Genomic DNA, 23,679 nt, shown 5'->3' with positions numbered 1-23,679 from the left:
TCATGGGTGGGAAAAGAACTAGCTCTGAAAATGGTATCTTACATTTTCTGCCAACCTAACCCTTACAGCGATCTCACAAAATATGTACCACAGTATTTCTCTGTTGTGGAGGAACTGAAATTTAGGGAGAAAAAGTAGTCTGCATGACCTCACACAGGTGGTGGGTAGTAGTAACAGAATCCAAATACAGGAACTGTCTGAAGACGCTGTGCTGAATCATCTTATAGAATTTCTACGTTATTAGCCAATTGTTGGGTCTAAAATCGGAGAAGGCAATGGCAACCCACTCCAGTGTTCTTGCCTGGAGAATCCCAGGGACAGGGGAGCCTGGTGGGCTGCTGTCTAAGGAGTTGCACAGAGTCGAACATGACTGAAGTGACTTGGCAGCAGCAGGGTCTAAAATAAATCTTAAGAGTCTTTTTGTTCTTCTTACACACACACACACACACACACACACACACACACACACACAAATCTACCTCTTTCATTTTGGTCTAAGAAAAAGCCTTATGTTAATAAAAACCCCTTTGAAAATATATAGAAAAAGGTCAAATCTTCTGGATACTGTTTCAGTGAAGACAGCTTGGCTATAATTAGGCCGTCCCTCTACGGCCTAATAGAAAACTGTTTTTGAACTTAAGCCTAGACCTAGTGGAGTGAGGATATTTAAGGATAATACAAATATAGACTGTTCATTTTTTTCTTTAAACCAAAGATATAAATACAAATAAAAGAATAATACACCCACAGTTAAAATAACTCTCGGAAGAAAAAAGCAACTTTTGAAATCTGCAAAATGATAGCATACATATGTGATAAATCATGTGCCTGTCACTCAGCTTCAACAACTCCCAACATTTCCCAGTCTTGTTTTATGCATTCCTCTAGGTTTTTAGACTTGTTTTGCTGAAATATTTTAAAGAAAATACCACACATGAATTTGGCCCACCAAAAAAGAGGAGACACATCAAAGGAAAACTTGAGGAAAATGGAATTTCCCAAGTTAAGATATAGCCAGAATGTAGCCTTTAGTACTTCTATGACTCAAGTGGATCTCCAGTTACTTTACAGTTCCTGGATAAGCAGACTGAAAATTTATCATGGACTCTTATTACTGACAGCACTTTGCACAGGAGAAGAAATACTGGACTGGGATTCAGCAAATCACAAGGTTTGTGTTCTTGCTCTGCCAATCATTAACTTTGGGGCAAGTCATTTAATTTCTCTGGACCTGATTTTTCATCTTGAAAAATCTATTTTTCAGTAATCAGGTTAAATCAACCTAAGACTGATGAGTGTGATCCCTGGGTTACTTGGATGATTTTTCAAAGACAGTCACTATAACAAGGTTACAAGCAATACTCAGTGCTGGCTAGTTCCTATGCCTCTAGTCAAACGGAAAACAGGTGAGCCTTTGAGTCACATATTTGTACAAACCCATTTCTACTTCAAAGGGTATACATTAAGGCACCTGTACTACTTATGTATGTCATATAATTTATATAGAAACAGATACATATGCAAATGATGTGACATTTATTTGCCTTATTTTGTGACTAGAGAGTTCATTATTGTACTAAATTGTACTATTGTACTAAAATCAAAATAAAAAATTCAATTGTAAATACTTAGGTAGGAATTAAGGTTTTCTTGACTCTCTTGATTTTTCATTAATAAAAGGAATCTAACATTTAAATACTTTATCAAGGTTGCTGGCAGTAACTATGCTGTTTGAAAGCCTTTCATGAATAGTTCAAATATACATAATCATTATCAGAAGGTTTTGAAAAACCTACTGTCTATATCCAAATGATGGCACAGCTGCCAATTCTATGCTTGGGACATAAGGAAGACGACACACACAGTTTCCTCAGAGGCTTCCTGCACAGATCTAACTGGGCTTATCCAAGGGGGAAATCTCAGTGAAACTGTGAAATTCTGCCTTGAAATGATCACATCACCAGATGCTGTTAACGGCTACCTAATAATGATGCCTAGTCAGAGACACGTACGGGAAGTGTGGAGGTGCGAAAGAAGACTTGATGGCTCCAGCGTAGATGGCCAAGATGGACACAATGACACAGGCCAGAAAGAGTGAGGCAAACTTGTTCACATAGCGTACGCCGATGAATACCACCAATACCATGAGGACCAAGAAGGCTGTCCCATAGACACGCATGTTATTTAGCATGGCTGCTGACTCCTTGAGTGCATCGTCACTCTGAAAGATGGCAGCTCGAGGGACGATATATACCTGTTAAGCAAAAAAAAGGAGAAAATGAGGTCATTCAAAGTAATCAAAGGGTTGTTGTTGTTTGCATTTGCTTTCACAAACGAAAGCAAAACTGAGACACAAAGTGACTGGAGACATAGCCTCATTCATGTTTTGATCTAAAATGCCCACAAAAATAGGGTGTCATTGATTAGCCTACATGCTATTCTGAATACTTACACTTCCAAGTGGAAAAACAAGGGATATGTTAATAGCTTATCCAAAGTGTTATACAAAGTAACTGTAAAGATTATCTTGAGTCCTACTTCTGCTATTGTTACTTTAAATAGTAAATAATATATCCTAGTGAATAAATAAATAAACATTTTATGTCATTGGGATAAAAATATCAAAAGAAATAAACTTTATTTTACTTTTTCCCCATTAGCACGTCTTGCTTCTGAGACTTTACCTTTTTGGGTGAGGTGGCAGGGTGCTGGTGATGGGGTGGAGGGGAGGGAGTAGGCAGCCAAAGGATACCTTCAACCTCTCTGACTCATACTCCCAGTAGGCAGTCAATAACAGGTCAGCAGTCAATCACTTGATTGATTCCTATAGATGATTTCTCAAAAGCTTTGCTATCAAACAGCAAAATAAGTCCAAGTCTGTATCTTTTCCATACTACAGACCACAGTTAAGCCATTACTCACCAGAAATATTTCAATGGCACCAAGGATATACATAGCTGCTGCAAATGTGGTACCAAGATAGAAGCAGAGGCCAACAGCTCCACCAAACTCCGGGCCCAGTGCTCGGGAAATCATGAAGTATGAGCCTCCAGCTAAAAGGTAAGACAGAAGGTGAACAAGATAAAGAAAGCATGCTAGTAACAGGAATGTAAACAAGGTGTAAAAAAGGATAAATGCTTCAGGCTTTTAAAAACCCTGAATGTGATAAAAAGTAGATTTCCCAGTAGGAAGTAAAAGATGAAACCTTCATACCACACATCTAATATCCCACATAAAGCAGCACAATTTTGTCAGTATTACTAAGAAAAATATCAGATGATATTTACCAGAGGCGTCAGATAGCTGAATAAAATATAAATTCCAACTAAATGAAGCTAAAAATGCAGTAGAAATGAGATATTCTAGCTTAAAGAATAAAGATTTTTTTAAAAGACGGTTTCTCAAGTCAAACAGTAGTGCCTGTGGCCAACAGACTAAATAAATAACATTCCTTGGAAGTCTGCACCTCTATCTTTATAGCATAAACATACAGTAATCAGTGACAATCCATGAAATCCAATCTCAGCTACTGACCTGGCACCACTCCATTAGTGGCAATGGCACTCATGGAGATAGCAGTCAACATCGTCTATAAAGAGAAAAGAGAAGGCTGTTACTATTCAAAGACAACATTTCCACACTACTTTCCCATCTGCAGGTCTCAGAGCACCTGTCGGATATTCAACTCTACATACTTACATGGAAGGAGTTCCCTCGTACTCAGTGGTATGGAAATGAGATGACGAGCTTCATCACTGCACTAGTCACACTACTGGCATCTGGAGTATTCCGTTAAAATGCTCCTTCATGGCAATCAGTAGGTTAGGTGCTATTAAGAACCACCGATCCTACCCTGATCTTCTAGCTAAAAACTTGGAAAACAGATTGGAAACTGACTAAACACTGGCTACAATAACAAGAATATTCAGTAACGAGAACCACTGGAGACTTCTGAGTTCACAAGAACTGTATTTAAAAAAAAATTACCTGATAGTGGCAGAGTACAGAGTGGACTGCAGATGGGGAGCAGATGGAGGCAGAATGACTTGTTAGCAGGCTAATACAGTGGTTCAGTGAGAGGAAAGGACTGCAGTGGGAGAAGTAGGAATATAAAGAAGGGGTTGGACAAGAGATTTCAGAGGCACACCTCATTGGCCTTGATACCTGATGAGATATGACCAGCAATCAAGGAGTCAAATACGGCCCTCAAGTTTCAAGACTAAGAAACTGAAAAAAAAAATTGAGTTATGAATGATATGGACTATGTCCGCTTACCCTGCTTTGCATGGTACTCAGTTGAGCAAAATGTACAGGGAGTGTGTGATGGTGACAGCAATAAGTCAGCAGACAGCTTAATAACAAAAAAATGTTTATAATAATCTATCAATTTACAACAAAACTGACAGATGTAGCTGGGATACACAGATAAGAGGAATTTAAATTAAAAGAAGACCAGAATGTTCTCAGTATAATGGAAAGAAGACGTGGAAATAACACCCCAATTTCTGGAGAAGGGGTAAGGGATGCCAGTTCAAAATAAATACTTCTTACCCCCAAACAACAATCAGCTGTTTACTGGTCCTGCAGTGGAGTAACACATCACATTTTCTAACACATTTTCTGTCACAACACTAGCATTATCAAATTCAAATGGTTTGTCTTCTGAAGTGTTTGAAGTCAGGGGCTGTATCTTCTACTTCCAAGGGAAGCCTTTCCTCGTAATTTTGAGTACAATATATTACAGATATAAGCAGTGAGTAACTGACTAAACTGAAAATCCTTTAGATTTTAATACCAAAATAATCTCTCCTGTTGAGATCATGAGTATTTTCCCAGTATGTATTCTTTCTTTTATTCCTTAAGAGGTTAAAGCATGATACTCTTGAGCTCTTGTATGTTCCAGGTGATTTCCAGTGGTCAACTTGGGACTTACACAGCAGCAGCAGATAAGGACAATTGCAAAGGCCTGCAGAACTCCAGCTGTGCCCACCACCCATGTGAGGCGCAGAAACAGGATCACTCCAAAAATATTTTGTAGACATGGGAGGTAGACACCCATGAAGGTACCCATTTGGGGAGTCTGGAAAGAAAGATGTTGACAAAAGAAAAAATCATGTAGTCATCTAGAAGAGCTGATTCATCCCTTTACTTTTATATAAAAACTTGTGCCCTAAATATAATTTTAATTGCAAAACAGAGATAAGTTTAAGCAGTATCTTTAAATAGGCACATACAAAATCTCCATCTAATAAATGTCTATCACCATACTTATTATTCCTAGAGATACATATTTTAACTTTACAGAGATCTCCACATGTTTTTACATAGGAATCCCATCACAAACTTTTAGGTGCATCTTCAACAATTTAGAAGTTTCTATTCTTCAAGGGCATTAGTTTTTTCTTAAAAAAAAAAAAAATGGGATAATGACTTGATGGAATTTCTTCAGAACTTGGTATAAATTTTTCATAGTAGTTGGTAAATGGAGTTGATAAAAAGATCTGAGTGTTGCTTTACTCCTGAACAGCCAGAAAGCTAACTTGTAATTTTGTTCCATATTTTCATGGGTGTGGACACTCTTCTTTTGAAGTGCTAGTCCCTTTCCCTGGAATGCTCATCTCCCAGCTACACATTACAGAACTCACCCCTCACATGGCTGGCACATACAAAGTGCTCAATATCTGTTGAGCAAAGAGTGATACCCAGGACATTTTTTCCTGTCTTCTACATGGGGTCTTTTAACTTGCCTTACTATTCTAAGGCCTCACCTTGGTGGGCTTCTTTTTCCCTTCAGTGATGTTCTCTGCCTCTTCATGTTCCTTTGCTCCTTGTGTCAGATTAGTATAATTGGCCAAGCGGCTAAGGAGAGAAGACACCTTTGGTCTGGTGTCCATTTCTTCCTATAAAGCCAGAAATAAGGAAGAAATACATGATGAAGAACACTGGGAATAAACATCAAAACGATCCATCTACCAGAAAACTGCAAGGTAATCACAGGCAAATATTTTTAAAAAATCTATCAGAGATTTTATTCTCCCCTCATATTATAAGATGTAATCAGAGCTACATGAATTCTTAGGAAATTCTTAAATGAAAGGCTTTATGATTGTAACAGCTGACAGAAAACAAAAAACCACACTGGCTCCTAATAGACAGTTGTAACCTCATAAAAGGTTCCCAGATGGCGCTAGTGGTAAAGAATCCACCTGCCAATGCAGGAGATGCAAGAGATGCTCATTCAATCCCTGGGGTCGGGAAGATCCCCTGAAGGAAAAAATGGCAACCCACTCCAGTATTCTTGCTTTGAAAATCCCATGGACAGAGGAGCCTGGCAGGCTACAGTCCACGAGGTCGCAAAGAGTCGGACATGACTGAGCACACATGCGACTGCAAACCTCACAAAGAACATCGATGACATAATTTTTAATCACAGTACTGCTAGCAATCTGCTAACAGTATTACTAATAGTCAACTCATATTTATAGTTATTATTTACAGCACCAAGCGTGGACATGTCAATGAAAAACTTCTGTGACTGAACCAAATATTCACCTCAGACCTTTTCTTGAAGGAAACTAAGAGAAAATATTATTTAAAAAAACAGGAACACTGAGAAAAGTGGCATTCGAATCATTGTCCAAAGTAAGACAAAGCAGTGCTGGACTAAACCAGGCTCCTTTCAACAATCAGGCCACAGATTCCATCAAAGTCCATGCCGTCTTAGTCAGGTGAGACATTCAGGTCCTTTTAATCCAACAGCCTGCTTCCTACCCTGCTTTTTGGTTAGTGCTGTGCTAAGTCGCTTTAGTCATGTACAACTCTTTGTGACCCCATGGACTGTAGCCTGCCAGTCTCTTCTGTCCGTGGGATTCTTCAGGCAAGAATACTGGAGTGGGTTGCCATGCCCTCCTCCAGGGGATCTTCCCAACCCAGGGACAGAACTTACATCTCCGGCAGCTCCTGCACTGCAGGCAGATTCTTTACTGCTGAGCCACTAGAGAAACTCTTTTGGTTACTAGTTCTAAGGTAAATTCATCCCAAACACAGACTTGAAAAATTTTATAGATTATTACAACATAAACATTTACATCCTAGTTAAATTAGACAGCAAGATTCTCCATATGCCTGTGATGTCAACATTCCTCTTTCTTTCACAGAAATTTGATTCAATGGTTATTTGTTAACTAGCAATAATTATATAGATTAAATCAACTGCAATGACAAACTATAATAATGAGTACTATATTTTAACAGTTATTAAGTTATCCAACCTGTACAATTTTAAAACTAGATGGGGTGGAAGACAACAATCTTGAAATTTCTGTTCCTGAAGTCTCTGCCCTAGTTTTCTCCCAAATATTACCTCAAAGAGTGCCAAATTCTTATCAAAATATTCATCTCCTTCTTCATAATTGGAATTGTTAAGATAAGCATTTCGCGCTTTCTTATGTCCATCATCTGGAAAAAAAAGTATACCATGTTAGTTTCTCATTGATACTGAAGAGGCATCAGCACCAAAGAACTGCATGTTGCCTCTGTAATAATGAAACTCACTTTCATATTCAGATTTTCATCTCAAGAGTGGTAGCATTGCCTGGAGAATGTGACTTCCTCTTGAAAAGGAGCAAAAGCAAATCTCTAAGAGTAAACATGGGTCATTCCTTTTCTTAACAATATGAAGACTGGAAACACTATTCTTTTAAGACTCTAGCCTAGAGAGAGCCTACTCTTAATGTCATCCAAAGCCAGAATGAAAAATAAAAAGTCATTGAGTACCTGCTCGGTGTACAACACTGTGCTGGACAAGGCTACTTTACACACGGTTCCTGTTGATAATGGCAATAAAAGCCTTTGGCCTTCAGGGCTGTCTGACCTTTTCTAAATGACACCATTTTTGTACAAACATTTGCCACATATCCTTTTATGTGAATACAGGCATCCCACAAGAATTTGGTGAATCCATTCCGAGGAAAAACGAAGGAGAGATTGGGTTCCCTAAAACAGTAGAGATTCTTGTTGTTTGAGTGCTTTCTTAACTCTGGTTCTTTATCATGTAAAAGTTACACAGCTATACAGGTCTGGCAGAAGAGAGAATTTTAATAACTGTGTAAATGTCATTAAGAACTAAGATTTTAAAGACTTCACTGGCAACAGAGTAGTTAATAAGACTCCATACTTTCATTGCAGGGGGCACAGGGTTCAGCTCCTAGTTGGGGAACTAAGATCCTACATATAGCATGGTTTGAGGCCAAAAAAATAAATAAATAAAGCCCCCCCTCAAACTCTAAGATTTTAAATATTGAGGAACTAGATATCAATATAAAAATTAAAGATTTTAATCTAAAGTCCTAAAACCTTATATATGTAAGATGAGCTTGGGAAACAGAAAGCTATCAAAATAACTGAGTCATGTCAAAGGACAGAAGAGTCATGTCAAAGGACAGAAGAGTCAATCTGAAGGTGTTCCCACTGGCTGAAAATGGGATAATGTGAACACTAAAAATACATAATACAATGAATTCAAATGCAACTACTTGAAATATCCAAATGGTACATTAAAAAAAAAAAAAACTAGTCCCCTTCACAGAGTTGCTATGAAAAAATATCAGTCTGAAAAATAATAAATGTAAAGAATTAAGCAATTAGCCCTAATCCCACCTTTCCTGTACCAACTATATTTCAAGGTAACCAAAGAGAGAAAATTTCTTCATCATAGAAACATTCTAGCTAATTAATGCAGATGGAATGCTATAATTAAAAAAACACCACCAATTTCCAACCCCTAATGAAATAATGGTTATGAGCAGTTATCATCAATGGTTGCTAAAAGCATTAGGTGAAAGTCTGAGACATAACCCACTGATCAAACTTAGCATCACTAAAAGTGGGACAACACAATCTTCTAATGTAATGCAATAAAAGAAACACTGTACAATTTAACCAAAGAATGAATTCATTCTTAACCAAAGAATGAATGGAAGCTGAATATAAGCAAACCTCTAAATCTAACTATCAGTTCACAGAAAACAAAGGAAGAACATGTTAAACATCACCACAAAGATGCAGTCATCAAACTCAGAATGTGGGGCTTCCCTAGTGAATCAAGTGGTAAAGAATCCACCTGCCAATGACCCCTGCTCCAGGAGGGTCCCACGTGCCACAGAACATGTGGACCACTGAACCCCTGTGCTACAACTACTGAAGTCCGTGTGCCCTCGAGTCCACGTTCTATAGCAAGAGAAGCCACCACAGTGAGAAGCCCATGCGCCACAATGAAGAGTAGCCCCACGACTAGAGAAAAAGCCCGCACAGCAAGAAGACCCACACAGCCAAAAGTAAGTAAAATTATTTTTTTTTAATTCAGCATGTGGACAATTCCATATAACAAATAATCTGCTTTTGTTAACAAATAAATGGCATAAACTAAAACAGGTGAACTCATAAATTAAGAGACTTAAGATGACATACCAAATCAGTCACAAGGTGCAAAACTTGTTAGAATCCTGACTCAAACCAAATGTCAGGAAACAATCAGAGGGATATGAATATGGATTGGTTATTTTCTTTAGAAAGGGCAAAAATATTCTGGGGAAAAAATTTGGTGGGGGCTGAAAAATTGCAACCAGAAGCTGGGTGATGGGTTCATGTTGTTTCATTATGCTATTCTACTTAACTCTTCTGTACCTCTGGAAATTCCCATAATAAAAAGTCATAAAAAGAAATACAGTTATTATCTTCTCTCCAACGCTTCCAGAAAATTTTAGAGAATGACACAGCTAAAAATTATTACCACTTTTGAGTAATTCATTTATTCAATTAATTCAATAAGTAAATACTTACTAAGTTCTTATATGTTGGGCACTACAACAGTAGACAAGGCAGGTACAGACTATTTTCACTGTGCATATACTAAAGTCACAAAAGACAGAAAATAGCTTTTAAAAAAGTGATAAGTTCAATGAAGAAAATGAAACATGTACTGGGATAGATTATGACAGGATGGGAAGGCAGACAAGTTTTGATAAGATCATTAGAGTGATGATAAGCAGGTCCTCCAGAATTATATACTAATTTATAGTATTTGCCAAATATTCACATAGGCTAATTTTAAAATACTAATGTGACTTCACTGAACTTGGTTTCAGGAAGAGAAGATACACTTGGCTTTCATGAGCTGGTATATGCTAACTGGCTGTCCTCTTGGCACAGGATGGACGGGAAAAACCTGCATTTCAGGTAGAGGGAACAGCAGTTCTAAAAGACCCTAAAGCAAAAATAAATAAATAAAAGATCCTAAAGCAGATATAATCTTAATGGATTCATAAACAGAATATATAACATGGCCAAAATAGAGTTAGGATAGAGTGGCTAGAAAGACAGGAAGAAATCAGATCATGTAGTTCTTTAGCAAATGGATAGCTCTTCTAAGTCCACTTATTGAGAAGTCCCATCCTTTTTGCCACTGACCTATTCTAGATAAAAACAGTACAACAGGGGTTGGGGCTGGGAAAGAGTGATGTGAGAGTGTGTTAACATTATTTTCTTCATTTGGGGGATGGGAGTAGACAGAATATTTTTAAGTAAGGGATTGAAATTTACAAGTTAAAATATAAAGATTGACACACTGGATTAAACATCAAAATCCAGGCATATATATCATGTCTCTTGTTTACAAGAGTCATAATAAGGACACACAAAGGATAAAAGTAAAGGAGAGAGATATATCAGGAAAAACCTAACCAAAATAAAGCTGGTACAGATTTATTGTTAGCAGATACATTTTTCTTTAAGAGAAAAACTTTATTAGGAATGAGAGGGTAACCACACAAGGCCTAATTCACCAAGGAAGTATATAAATTTTAAACATACATCTATTGTTTATAGTTATTTCTCTCTGTGTAACAAATGACTCTCAAATTTAGAGGCTTAAACAACACATACATTTCATCTCCGTTAGTGGGCGCTAGATATATGGACATGGCTTAGCTGGGCACTCTATTCCATGGTCTCCTGTCAGAACCGTGGTCTCATTGGAAGGCCTGGGGAAGATTCTCTTCCAGCCTTACTTACATAGTTGGCAGGATTCAGTTTTGTTTTTCAGGCTGTTGGCCAAGGGGCTTTCTCAACTTCCTTGCCATGTGGGACTTTTCACAGGGCAGCTTACAGCATGGCAACTGGATTCCCTCAAAGCACGCCATCAAAGAGCCAGAGATGGGGTGCAAGGCAGATGTCACAGTCTTTTTGTAACCTCATTTTGCAAGTGACATCACTTTTGTCATATTCTAATAATTAGAAGTTTTGGAGTCATAAAGTCCATCCCTCACTCAAAGGAGAGAGGATTACACAAGGGCGTGAATACCAGCAAGAAAGGATCAACAGAGCCGATCTAAAAGGTTGCCTAGGGAGTTCCCTAGTGGTCAGGATTTGGTGCTTTCACTGGTGTGGACTGGGTTCAATCCCCGGTCAGGGAACTGAGATCCTGCAAGCCAAAGTGCAGCTTAAGAAAAAAAAGGCCATATCCACCCATCCGTCCATCCATGCCTCAAAATATTTGAGGCAAAAATGAACAGAACTATATCAAGAAATTAATAAATCTACCATCACACAAGGAGATTTTTTTAACATACTTTTCCTCAATAATTGATAAGTGAAGCAGACAGAATAGCAAAGGTAAAGAAATCCAAATAATACAATGAATAACCCTGACCTTAATGGAGACAGAGTTCTGCATGCAAAATAAGAGATTATACATTTTAATCAAACATACATGGAAAATTTATATATGGAAACTTATCATGTACTAGATCTTAAAGATTGTACAAATATCAAACATATCAAATATAAGCCACGATCTTGGTGTATAACAAGAAGTTAGAATTTAATTATAAACAGACAAATTTAAAAACCATGCAAATTTAAGAATTAAAAACCACACATTTTCCAACAATTCAAGGATCAAAGATTAATCTACTTAAAAACTGAGTAACAACAAAAACACCACCTATTGAAACTTGTTTGATGCAGCAAAAGCATCACCTCAAAGTAAAGCTATTGCTTTAAAGTTTTATATAAGGAAAGTAAAAAGAATAAAAATTATATGAGCTAAATACCTATTTTAAGAAGCCAGAAAGGAAAGAGAATAAATCTTAAGACAACAGAAGGAAAAGATAATGATAACTATACCAGTTGTCTTTTGGTTAAATGTCCTTTTCTGTTTTTCAACTTTTCGTTTTTCCTGGGTTCTTATGCTGTAGGTAGATATCCTGTAAAGAGCGTGTAGCTGTGTTTTTAAAAATCTGACAATCTGTCTTTTTAATTGTCAAGTTAGGTCCACCAACTTTAGCAACTGATATATTCAGACTGAACTGTACTATCTCTTTATTTCTCTTTCGTTTTCTTTCTCTATGATTCATTCTCATTTTCTCTCTGGATTTTTTTGGTTTACTTTCCCTTATTCCATTTTTCCTCTCTCCTCGCTTGGAGTTTTCACACTCTATTTCTATTCTTGTAGTCAGTTCCAACTCTCACTTCCTGACTTACATATTACTGTCCAACATTTCTAGGAGTTTTTTTTTCACTACATAAATAAGACACTAAAATTATTTCATATTGACAACACTGACTTGGGTGAAGGTCTACATTTACCATTTCATTTGTTCAATATTCTTTGTTGCATTTCAGAATACCAGTCTTCGGGGATCATTTTCCTTGCGGTATATTCTTTAGAATTCCTTTAGAGAAGGGTTTCTCAAACTCGGCACTGTGAAATTTCAGACAGTATAATTATTTGTTGTAGGATATTGTCCAGCACATTTTATGATGTTTAAGAGCATCCTTGGCCTCTAGTCACTAGATTCCAGTAGCATCTCCAATAGTGACAATCAAAAATATCTCCAAACATTTCCAAATATCCTTTGGGGACAGAATTGTCCCTCGTTGAAAACAAATAGTTTAGAGCAAGTTTTGTGGTAAAAAATGTTGTTGGCTTTTACTTATCTACAATTATATTTTGCCCTTAACCCCAAGTGTCTTGCTAAGCACAATTCTAGGATAATAAATTTTTTCCAAACACTTTAAGACATTATTTGTTATCTGAGAAGTTTATCATCCTGTTGTTATTCTGATGATCTGTTTCTTCTCTCTGCTGCTTTCAAGATCTTTTCTTAGATGTCCTGCAGCTTTATTAAGATATGTCTACATGTGGTTTTCTTTTTGTTCACAACTATCTTTTGCCTGTTTTTAATCTGTTTAACCCTTTCATTTTTAAAAATATCAACAACTGTTTGTTTACCTTCTCTTTAAACAGTTTCATGTTCCTAGCTGCATCCTCTATTAAATAATTTAGACATTTAATAGTGTTATATTCCAGACTCAACACCATTTCATTCCTTTTGAAAGTTACAGCAGGAGGAAAGGAGTCCCAGCCTTAGCATACTACTTCCCTGTTATTCAGTAGCCCTATAATATTGTTGCTATAAAAATCTGACTTCAGAACTCCCCTGCCCCCACCCTGCTGCTCGCTGGTCTAAGCCATCTCCTAACAGCTCTGGCTTCCTGGGATGCAGCCCTGGCACCTCTGTTTGAGGCCTCTCTGGTTTCAAGTTTCAGGTGCAACTACCCTAACTTTCAGACACTCTGGTTCTGGAAGTTTCTGACTCAACTTCTATTTGCTTGCTTAATTTTGTTTTGGGTGGTTGGAGGGAAGACTGTCTCCAGAGACTTTGCCTGCATTTATGAGATCAATGATGCCTTCCAAATTGTCTTACCCAGGGTCTACTTGTGGTGGTGGGAGGGTGCAGTAGAGCTCCTGGTCAATTATGAAATGTCAGGGCTTTCTGGGCAAGGAGCAAAGCTCTCATCAGAAGTGGTTAACTGAAAGGCATGGCTCAACCCGGTATGAAATCAAAAGTGGTTATACTGAAGGGTGTGGATCAATTCTTGGTCTGAATATCTTGGAAATCATGCTGCTTTCTGATGTACAAACTTCAGAAATCTGGGTCACTACTATGACTCCAGGAAATCCCAAGTGGAATGGAAATTCTAGTTTCTGAATAGCAAATAACCTTTATTCTGCAAGAACTAAAAAAACAAACTCATATCCATCCTAGAACTTCTTTAGAATTATGCAGAATCCTAAGATGCCTTTGGAGGATACCTAGTGAGACTGGCCTCAGTAATGCTTTGAAGTAAACAGCCCATCAGATCACTATTATGTTTCTTTATTCTCATTTTACCAACTATATAATGCTGATATTACTGAAAAACTTACTGGTGTTTCATTGAACATTCAAATGAAAACTGACAGGAGTGCCACTGGCTCTACTGAAAATATCAGATTTCCATTTGTTATGGCATACTTTTTTGTAGGCAGAAAGAGTATGCCAAATTCTTGCTCTTTATAAGCATTTTATTGTTGTGGTGCTATTATTTCTATAATATTGCTATTTTTTGTTCAATTACCACTTACATTTCAACTTAGATGTAAGATAAACCTCAGATTTCTCCCTTAGACTCCTGAGCTTGTCTAATGGCCTTTGTTGGTCTGAGCAAGGCAGAACAAGAGCAGTAAGTATACTTAATATCCCTTGGCACAGTTTTGGGTCTGAACTATGTGACCAAGTGAACACAAAAGGTTGTCTCAAATGTTATGTTTTTGATTTTTAGTTTGATGTATGTGTGTCCGCTCATTTTTGTCCAACTCTTTGTAACTCCATGGACTGTACCCCACCAGGCTCCTCTGCCCACGGAATTTTCCAGGCACGAATACTGGAGTGGGTGGCCTTTTCCTACTCCAAGAAGAAAGTCTGAATCAACAGTCAAATCAGAGGCACACGTTATGACTGGTTGCTTATCTCTTAAGTCTACTGGCTTTCTCTCTTTTCCTTTGCAGTTCACTTATTGAAGAACCTATATCATGTGTTCAGTAAAGTTTCTGATGATCTGGATTTTGATAAGCATCCATGTGATGTTTAACATGTTGCTCTGTTTTCTTCTATTTCCTATATATTGATAATTGGGTCTAAAGGCTTAACCACATTCAGTATTTTTATGGGGGAGGGAGGAAAATACTCTCCTAGGGATATTTTGATCATCCATCTGGAGGTATGAGTCATCTATAGTTGCTTTCTTTTTCAGATACTAGCAAATGTTGATGACCAATGCCTAGATTCATTAATTCATGAGAGGCTACAAAAATGGTGATATCCTGTTATTTTTCCTTAATTTATTAGCTGAAATACTTTTATAAACAGACATTCCCTGTAATTTACTATTTGGTTACCCATTGGTATAGTTAAAAGCAAGATAAATACTTCACTTTTTTCTTTTAGACCAATTCTCAGAATAATGAATTGTTTCACTAGACTACTCCAGTGGTGACGAGTTTTTTATGAGCTCATGAATTTAAATACTGAATGTTTCCAATCAAATCTTTTTCCTGCAATCTATTAAGATGATTTTATGTTTTTCCTTCAATATGTCTAATATATTAAATTATATAAATTGATTTTTAATGATAAACCAACCATGTATCTTTACCAGAAAGTACTTTTTTGTAATTTTTTTTTTCAGTAATTTTAAAAAATACAGGTAAAAAAATAAAAAATACAGGTGACCCCTGAATAATGCTGGGGGTTACTCAAAGTATAACTATAGTTGACTCTTTGTATCTGAGGTTCCTCCTCCACATTTGCAGATTCAACCAGCCACAACCTATGCAGTGCTGTAGTATTTACTATTGAAAAATATCCAAGTTTAAGAGGACCAGTGCAGTTCAAACCCAGATTGTAAGTGTCAAGTGTATACTGCCTGATTCAGACTGCTAATATTTCATTTAGGATATTTGTATCTGTGCTCATAAGTAAAATTGGTCTATACTGTTCTCACATTGTCATTGTTAAGTTTTGGTATCAAGGTTATGCTAGTCTCAAACTGAGCAGAGAAGTGTCTACTTGCTTTTCTGTTCCCTGAGAGAAACTGTAGAAGAGAAATTATTTTGCCTTGAATGTTTGATAAAAACTGTAAAAACGTCAGGGCCCACTGTTCATTTGCTTGCTTGCTTTCTAAAGTGTTTTAAATGGAAAATGACGCACACATAAAAATTCATGAATTGTAAGCACACAGCTTAATTCTGTATCACAACTGCAGTTTCACCCTTCTGTGCATCTCCTCAGCCTGATCCTGTGTTTCGCAAGAGATCTGATGAGTCAGTGGAAACAGTAGATACATTAAAATAACTTTACCCTGTTGAAAGGAAAGCATTTAGAAGATTTGAAAGATCCTATTATAAACTCCATTCAGCAGGCAAGGCAACTGAAGCAGTTTTTCACCTACTGGGCCAAATTATCCTAAGTGAGATTTTTTATAGAATCTGGCAAGATTTTAATTCAAGCTACCAATGCCTTTTCTGAGGAATCATAAGATGGTTAGAAGATATAACAATAAATTGTCTTTAACTCTTTTGCAACTCCAAAACTAAAAAAATAAACCAGTAAGAGGAATACCCTGAAGGTCCAGTGGTTAGCACTCTGCTCTTTCACTGCTGAAGGTGCGGGTTCAACTCCTCGGGATTTCACAAGCCGCCGGCATGGCCAATAAATAAATAAAAATAAACCAGTGCAGATTTTGAGGTTGTAGCTAAACATACTTAGAACAGGAGACAGAGGATGACTGTTATCAATAGCATGAGAAAAAAGGAGAATATAATCTAACCTAATGAACCTAGGAGAGAGAACCCAGGGTAGAAGGATGAACTTAACCTAAAATGGATAAATTCCCAGGTTTATTTAAAAGTGAATGCAACTGTAGGTTGCCAAATGAGATTAATGTCTGCAGCAGCCTCTTTGCAAATCCTAGGAGTTTTAAATAATACTGAGGGAACTCTTTATGATCGCATACTATTTCTTTTCACCTATAATTAATTTATCTACTTTCTTTTACTACAAAGTGCTTACTTGGAAACAAAACCCAGCTCAGTAGCACTGGAATGGCACCAACTCCCCTGATTGTTCATTTCATTAGCCAAGCCCTCTTCTACCTCCATTATACACGTGTGTTCCTGCTCAGATGATGAACCACTCTTCAAATGTCTCTACCTCTCAGGCAGGTATAGAGACAGAGCAATTTAACAGTTTAGGGGGAACTGTACTCTTCGTGATCTACCAAAATCTTCTATGAAATCTTAATCATTCCTGGTTCAAATGTGAAATTTCTATACTAAGAAGACTAATTTTGAACAGTTTAAATAAAAGTATAAAAAAGAGAATAGTGACAGCCCTAATACCACAAGGCTACATATTTAAAAGTACTTTTTATACTTTATTTATTTAAAGTATATATTTAAAAGTACTTAATTCACTCATAATTAAAGAGGTACAAATAAAAACTAGAGGTGCCATTTCACCTACTAAAGAAAAAATGTTAATATTGATAACACCTATGTTTGATGATAGGGAGCTTAGTATGTGTCCATACTCTTTATTGGTGGGTTTAAGTTGATGTATCTTCTTGAAAATATATATACCTTTTGACCCACTGTTATCCCACCAGGGATCAAACCCATGTTCCCTGCATTAGAAGCAGAGAGTCCTAACCATTGGACTGCCAGGGAAGTATCAATTGCACATTTTTATATTAAATAGTATGACTATCTTTTTTCTTTTTTCTATCATGGAGTTACACTGTACAGACCGTTCTGTGATTTCCTGTTTTTCACTTAATATTTTATCTTGGACATCTTAGTACATAAAGATCTGCCTCTTCTCTCTGTTTGTAGTAGAAAAGTATTTTATTTATGTGTATACTATAATTTTATTTATGAGTACTTATTTCCAGGTGTTTACTGCTGTGTTGCAACGAACATCTTGTACATATATACTTGCACTCTCACTGCCAGTATATTTAAGTATACAAAGAGATGAGTATACATCTGTATAGATACATCTACACAGATCTATACAGTATATCTGTACAGTGTAACTCCACTGAAAGAAAAAGGAAAAGATACGGTCATAGGAAAAGAAGGGGACGACAGAGGACAAGATGGTTGGATGGCATCACGGACTCCATGGACATGAGTTTGAGCAGGTTCTGGGAGATGGCGAAGGATAGGGAAGCCTGGCGTGCTGCAGTCCCTGCGGTCGCAAAGAGTCAGACACAACTGAACAACAACAACAAAAGTATTTAATATATTGTTTAACTGAGACTTCCCTGGCAGTCCAGAGGTTAGGACTCCCTGCTTCTAATGCAAGGGGCCCAGGTTTGATCCCTGGGCAGGGAACTAAGACTCCGTATTCTAAGAGGCCAAAATAAATAAGTGATAAATTAAAAAGCAAAAGAAAATATGTAATTAAAAACTTCTGTAAGAATTCACAATAAAGTATCTATAGCAAGTTTACCTCAGGGGAGCAGAGGTGAGGTAGGATACTTTACAGGACCTCTGCATTTTTTATATATATATATATATATATATATTTACTTTTTATATTATTTGAATTCCTTTCATTCCAGAGTATATTTTTATATTTGAAAAATTCATCAGTTTTGAGATGTAATTTCTTATCAAATTACAAGTTTACTGCAATTTAAGTAAGTGATATCTAAAAGAAATCAATTCATTTTCATAACTTATTTCACAGACAAGGAATTTGAACATCAATTTCTTTGGCTTGCTGAATGAAGGCTGTATTGTTCATGAAGTACTTTTGAGAATTAAAATGAAGGTGATCACAAGATATTACAGAATATTGTATCTTCTTTTCAAAATTATCTTGGAAAAAAGAAGCTCTAACTCTTACAGACCTTTTTTAAAACCACAGACCATGTAAAATTACTTTTTAATGGAACTAAATTGAGTCTTAACAATCAACTACAGAATAGATTCCTAAAACTTACCAAGTTGGGAATAGAAACAGCAGGAAAAGAAGCTGAGGAGTGAAAAGTGGAAAAGGGGTACAGAAAATAGAATTAGAGAAGGGAATAATCTCTCTTAGTATAAGCAGGAAAAGGATGACTTTAGAGAGAGTGAGTCCCCACAGAAATACTGTACCTAACAGCTGGCTGTGTTCCCCTGTGATGGAGTTCTGACTCGGGTCTGAAAAACAAACAATTGAAAAGAAAAGAAAAATGAATGAACAAAACAAATAGTTTCTTAAAAATCAGCAACAAAAGTCAACCAAGGAAATAAGCAAAAAAAAAAAAAAAATGCTCAAGAAACATTAATGAAAGGATAATAAAAATGACTATTATAAAAAATAATCCCACAGCTTCCTCAAAAAGTTAAACAGATTTGCCATGTGACTCATGGTACATACACAAATGAACTGCAAACAGGGACTCAGATACTTGTAGACAATGTTTACAGCAGCATTATCCACAACAGCCAAGGGTGGAAATAATGCAAGTTACCTCCAAACATGAATGGGTAAACAAAATGTGGTACAGATGGTCCTTGACTTATAGTGGCTTGACTTAAAGATATTTTTATTTCATGATGGTGCAAAAAGCAATATGCATTCAGTAGAAACCATATTTCAAATTTTGATCTTTTCCCAGGCTAGTGATATGCAGTACAATATTCTCTTGTGATGCTGGGCAGGGGAGCATGCAGCAACTCCCAGTCAGACATGTAATCAACAGGATAAACAACCATAACAACAATTCTGTACCCAGACAATCTGTTCTCTACTTTTAGTATTCAGTAAATTACATGAGATATTCAACACACTGTTATAAAATAAGCTTTGTGTTAGATGATTTTGCCCAAACTGTAGGCAGAAGTGTTCTGAACTTAAGATAGGCTAGGCTAAATTATAATGTTTGGTAGGTAGGTATAGCAAATGCACTCCGAGTTACAATATTTTTAATTTAGGAAGGGTTTATTGGGATATAACCCTGCTAAGTCACTTCAGTCGTGTCCGACTCTGTGCGACCCCATAGACGGCAGCCCATCAGGCTCCCCCGTCCCTGGGATTCTCCAGGCAAGAACACTGGAGTGGGTTGCCATTTCCTTCTCCAATGCATGAAAGTGAAAAGTGAAAGTGAAGTCGCTCAGTTGTGTCCGACTCTTAGCGACCCCATGGACTGCAGCCTACCCGGCTCCTCCGTCCATGGGATTTTCCAGGCAAGAGTACTGGAGTGGGGTGCCATCGCCTTCTCTGGGATGTAACCCTACTGTATGTCAAATAAGATACATATTATTCAGCCATAAAAAGGAATCAAGTTCTGATACACGTGCATATACCCTGAAAACATTACACTAAGGGGGAAAAGCCAGAAGCAGAAGAACAAATATTGCATGATTCCATTTATATGAAATATCTAGAAAGGGCAAATTGGCAAATTTACAAAGATAGAAAATAGGTTAGAGGTTAGCGGGGCTGGGAACTGGAGGTGGAGTTGGGAGTAGGAAGTTATTATTTAATAAGTCATTAAAGAATTTCAATCTAAAATAGAACTGGAGCATATAAAATGGCAAGACTCATCCATGTGCCCTCAGGAAGACAAAACTTAAAGACTAAGAGGCTGATTTCCCCAAAATGCCTGACTTACAGAAACAAAATTTTCTCAGATGAGATGATGGGGGGTTGATCAGAGGCCTCATTTCAACCCTGGTAAGTTTTGCCAGAGGCATGAACAAGAGATGACCCAAACTGGGTTACTCTCACAAAGTAGGCTGAACAGAGCGTTGTTTGTGTGACTAGACTAATTCTGTCTGCTCAGGAAGTTTTCAAGGCTGGTCTCTGTTTGTTTTTGATTTTAACTGATTCAAACTGAACTCTCCCCTCTTTACATTCCCTGCTCATAAACATAACCTTTCCTAAACTTTGACCAGACTCATCTATAGCTTACTACAGTTTGCTTGTCCCAAATTGCAACTCCTCTGCTGTTACTGAAAAAACTCATCTTTTCTAGCTTGCCTCAGTTTACCTCTTCATTAGGTCAGAGTACAGAGTTTCTTTTCTTTTTGACAACACGGCACAGCATGTGGAACTTCCCTGACTGGGTGACCAGGGATCAAACCTGTGTCCCCTGCAGTGGAAGCGTGGAGTCTTAACCACTGGACCACCAGGGAAGTCCCAGAGTTTCTTTTTAAAACAAATTTTTTGGCCATGCAGTGCAGCTTGTGGGATCTTATTAGTTCCCCGACCAGGGATCAAACCCAGGCCCACCCACAGCAGTTGAAAGCATGGAGTTCTAAACACTGGACCGTCAGAGAATTCCGAGAAGACACGGTTTCTGTCTGGGGTGGTGAGAAATTTTGGAAACACTGGTAATGGTTGCACAACATTGTGAAAGTATTTAATGTCACTGCACTAAAAAATGGTTAAAATGGTACAATGGCAAATTTCGTGTTGTATATATTTTTCTATAATAAAAAGTAAATTAAAAAATAATCACACAAATTTAGCCAATCAATATTAGTTCCATAAAGCAGAAGAATGATTCAGGACCTATGACATGAATTACACTGTCTCTTTAATGATCAAAGAATATGTAGCCATAGCAGCTGCAAGTTAAGACATAAGTAAAGCATTCATTACTACCAGCAGATATGTTCTGATTTGACTTTAAGATAAAATGACTAAACTGGCTTTTATAATATCTCTTTCTTCAGTATTTTGTGATAGAATTAGTGACAATAAACCAAGTTCTTAATCCAAGAGATACTGACAATTGCCAATTAACAACTTGCTTATTTCAAAGGCTTGTAAAACGTTAAAAGCTCAATAAGGAAAAGACTTTGAGCTCCACTTTCCTTAAAGAGTAAATGTCTTAAGATATAGAGAATTACATCTGGATTTCTTGAATGTGTTTGGAGAATGCATAATTATGGCTGATTTGTGTTGTTGTATGGCAGAAACCAACAATACATTGTAAAAATTAAAAAACAAAAAATAATATTAAAAAAATAATTAGACCAGGGTCTATGAACAATGGGGAAAAAATTACATATTCATTTTCACTAACCTCTAATTGAAGTCGAGTATTTTTCCCAAATATGATGTAGGCAACAAACTATATTAAAAAAAAATTACCTGTGATTTTTGTCAACAATAACTGATATTTTTATATCACATTATAGTTGTATATACCTCATTATATCTTTTAGGTTCCACACTACTTTGAAATTATGGTAGTTATTAGAGTGCCTGCTAGGTTTAAACAGGTTTAAGACTGCCAAAGAGGTCCAAGATACAAAAAATATTAAGACTTACTATTTCAAACAAAATTCAAATAACATTTTCCATGGTGTTTCTAAATATAAATGTATACATAATTAAATCTAACACTAAGCAGCCCGGACAGAAACTATACAATCAGCAGAACCAATCAGAAACTATACAAATTCTGATTTCTGATGTATACAGTATATATTAGAATATATTCTACATAATATAATCAACAAACACATAAGATAGAAATCTGATTCCTAGAACTAAAGTTTTAAATGCTATGTGAGCATTTAATGATATATTTTGAGAAGATTTTCTTCCACAATTTTGTTTTAAGAGAAATTTCAAATTTTTGAAAGATATTTTCCCCAACATGCTAGAAAATGATTTCTCAGTTTTTATTTGTTTTTAATTTAAACCAGTTTTGTTTCCTATGTAAATAAAGAATATGGGTTGTTTCTGTACATAAGACAAAAGTAGGACTAACAGTTCTGTAGCATATTAACATATCACACAAGCTCTCACACACACACACACACACACACACACACACAGGATAACAGGGTAACAGGCAGGCAGGCCAGAGGTGTGTACACACACACACACACACACACACACACACACACACACACACTGGATAACAGGGTAACAGGTAGGCAGGCCAGAGGTCCCCAGGTGGCAGGAGGAAATAAACTGCAAGTGGCAGACTTATTTTTTTCTTCTCTATACAAATTTAAAAGTTTCTTTTAATTCTGTGTTGTAGACACCTGGTTCTGCATGAACTTTTCTCAAACCTTGAGCTAACCAATGCATTTTTCTTATGGAAATGTTTTTCTTAAGCTATGTTAATGAAACTATGTATTTGCTTTGGGATCTGCCTTTCTTCAAAATGGTTCTGCCTCAGTTCAGTTCAGTTCAGTTGCTCAGTCGTGTCCGACTCTTTGAGACCCCATGGACTGCAGCATGCCAGGCCTCCCTGTCCATCACCAACTCCCAGAGCTTGCTCAAACTCATGTCCATTGAGTTGGTGATGCCATCCAACTATCTCATCCTCTATCACCCCTTCTCCTCCTGCCTTCAATCTTTCCCAGCATCAGGGTCTTTTCCAATGAGTCAGCTCTTCACATCAGGTGGCTAAAGTATCGGGAGTTTCAGCTTCAACATCAGTCCTTCCAATGAACACCCAGGACTGATCTCCTTTAGGATGGACTGGTTTGATCTCCCTGCAGTCCAACGGACTCTCAAGAGTCTTCTCCAATACCACAGTTCAATAGCATCAATTCTTCGGTGCTCAGCTTCCTTTATAGTCCAACTCTCACATCCATACATGACTAGTGGAAAAACTATAGCTTTGACTAGATGGACCTTTGCTGGCAAAGTTGTATCTTTGCTTTTTAATATGCTGTCTCTAGGTTGGTCATAACTTTTCTTCCAAGGAGCAAGCGTCTTTTAATTTCATGGCTGCAGTCACCATCTGCAGTGATTTTGGAGCTCCCCAAAATAAAGT

The 23,679-nt window shown here is 37.0% G+C and overlaps 1 protein-coding gene across 4 annotated transcripts in view; it reads right to left on the bottom strand.

Annotated features, from left to right (window-relative positions):
* The window catches only part of SLC12A6 (solute carrier family 12 member 6), an 84,881-nt gene that overhangs the window by 18,158 nt on the left and 43,044 nt on the right, over positions 1–23,679 (bottom strand). For 3 of the 4 annotated variants that reach the window (XM_027553444.1, XM_027553446.1, XM_027553447.1), the window contains 7 exons: positions 19,046–19,090; positions 7,364–7,458; positions 5,769–5,900; positions 4,934–5,080; positions 3,535–3,589; positions 2,923–3,053; positions 2,013–2,254 (listed from right to left, as the gene is read on the bottom strand). In XM_027553444.1, coding sequence (XP_027409245.1) covers positions 2,013–2,254; positions 2,923–3,053; positions 3,535–3,589; positions 4,934–5,080; positions 5,769–5,900; positions 7,364–7,458; positions 19,046–19,090 — 847 coding nt within the window. The remainder of the gene's footprint in view (positions 1–2,012; positions 2,255–2,922; positions 3,054–3,534; positions 3,590–4,933; positions 5,081–5,768; positions 5,901–7,363; positions 7,459–19,045; positions 19,091–23,679) is intronic. The other variant, XM_027553445.1, reaches the window with a different exon arrangement.

The sequence above is a fragment of the Bos indicus x Bos taurus genome, chromosome 10, assembly GCF_003369695.1.
Source record: "Bos indicus x Bos taurus breed Angus x Brahman F1 hybrid chromosome 10, Bos_hybrid_MaternalHap_v2.0, whole genome shotgun sequence".
Classification (NCBI taxonomy): domain Eukaryota; kingdom Metazoa; phylum Chordata; class Mammalia; order Artiodactyla; family Bovidae; genus Bos; species Bos indicus x Bos taurus.
The sequence above is the reverse complement of the archived record's forward strand: the minus strand, read 5'-3'. Positions and strand labels throughout refer to the sequence as shown.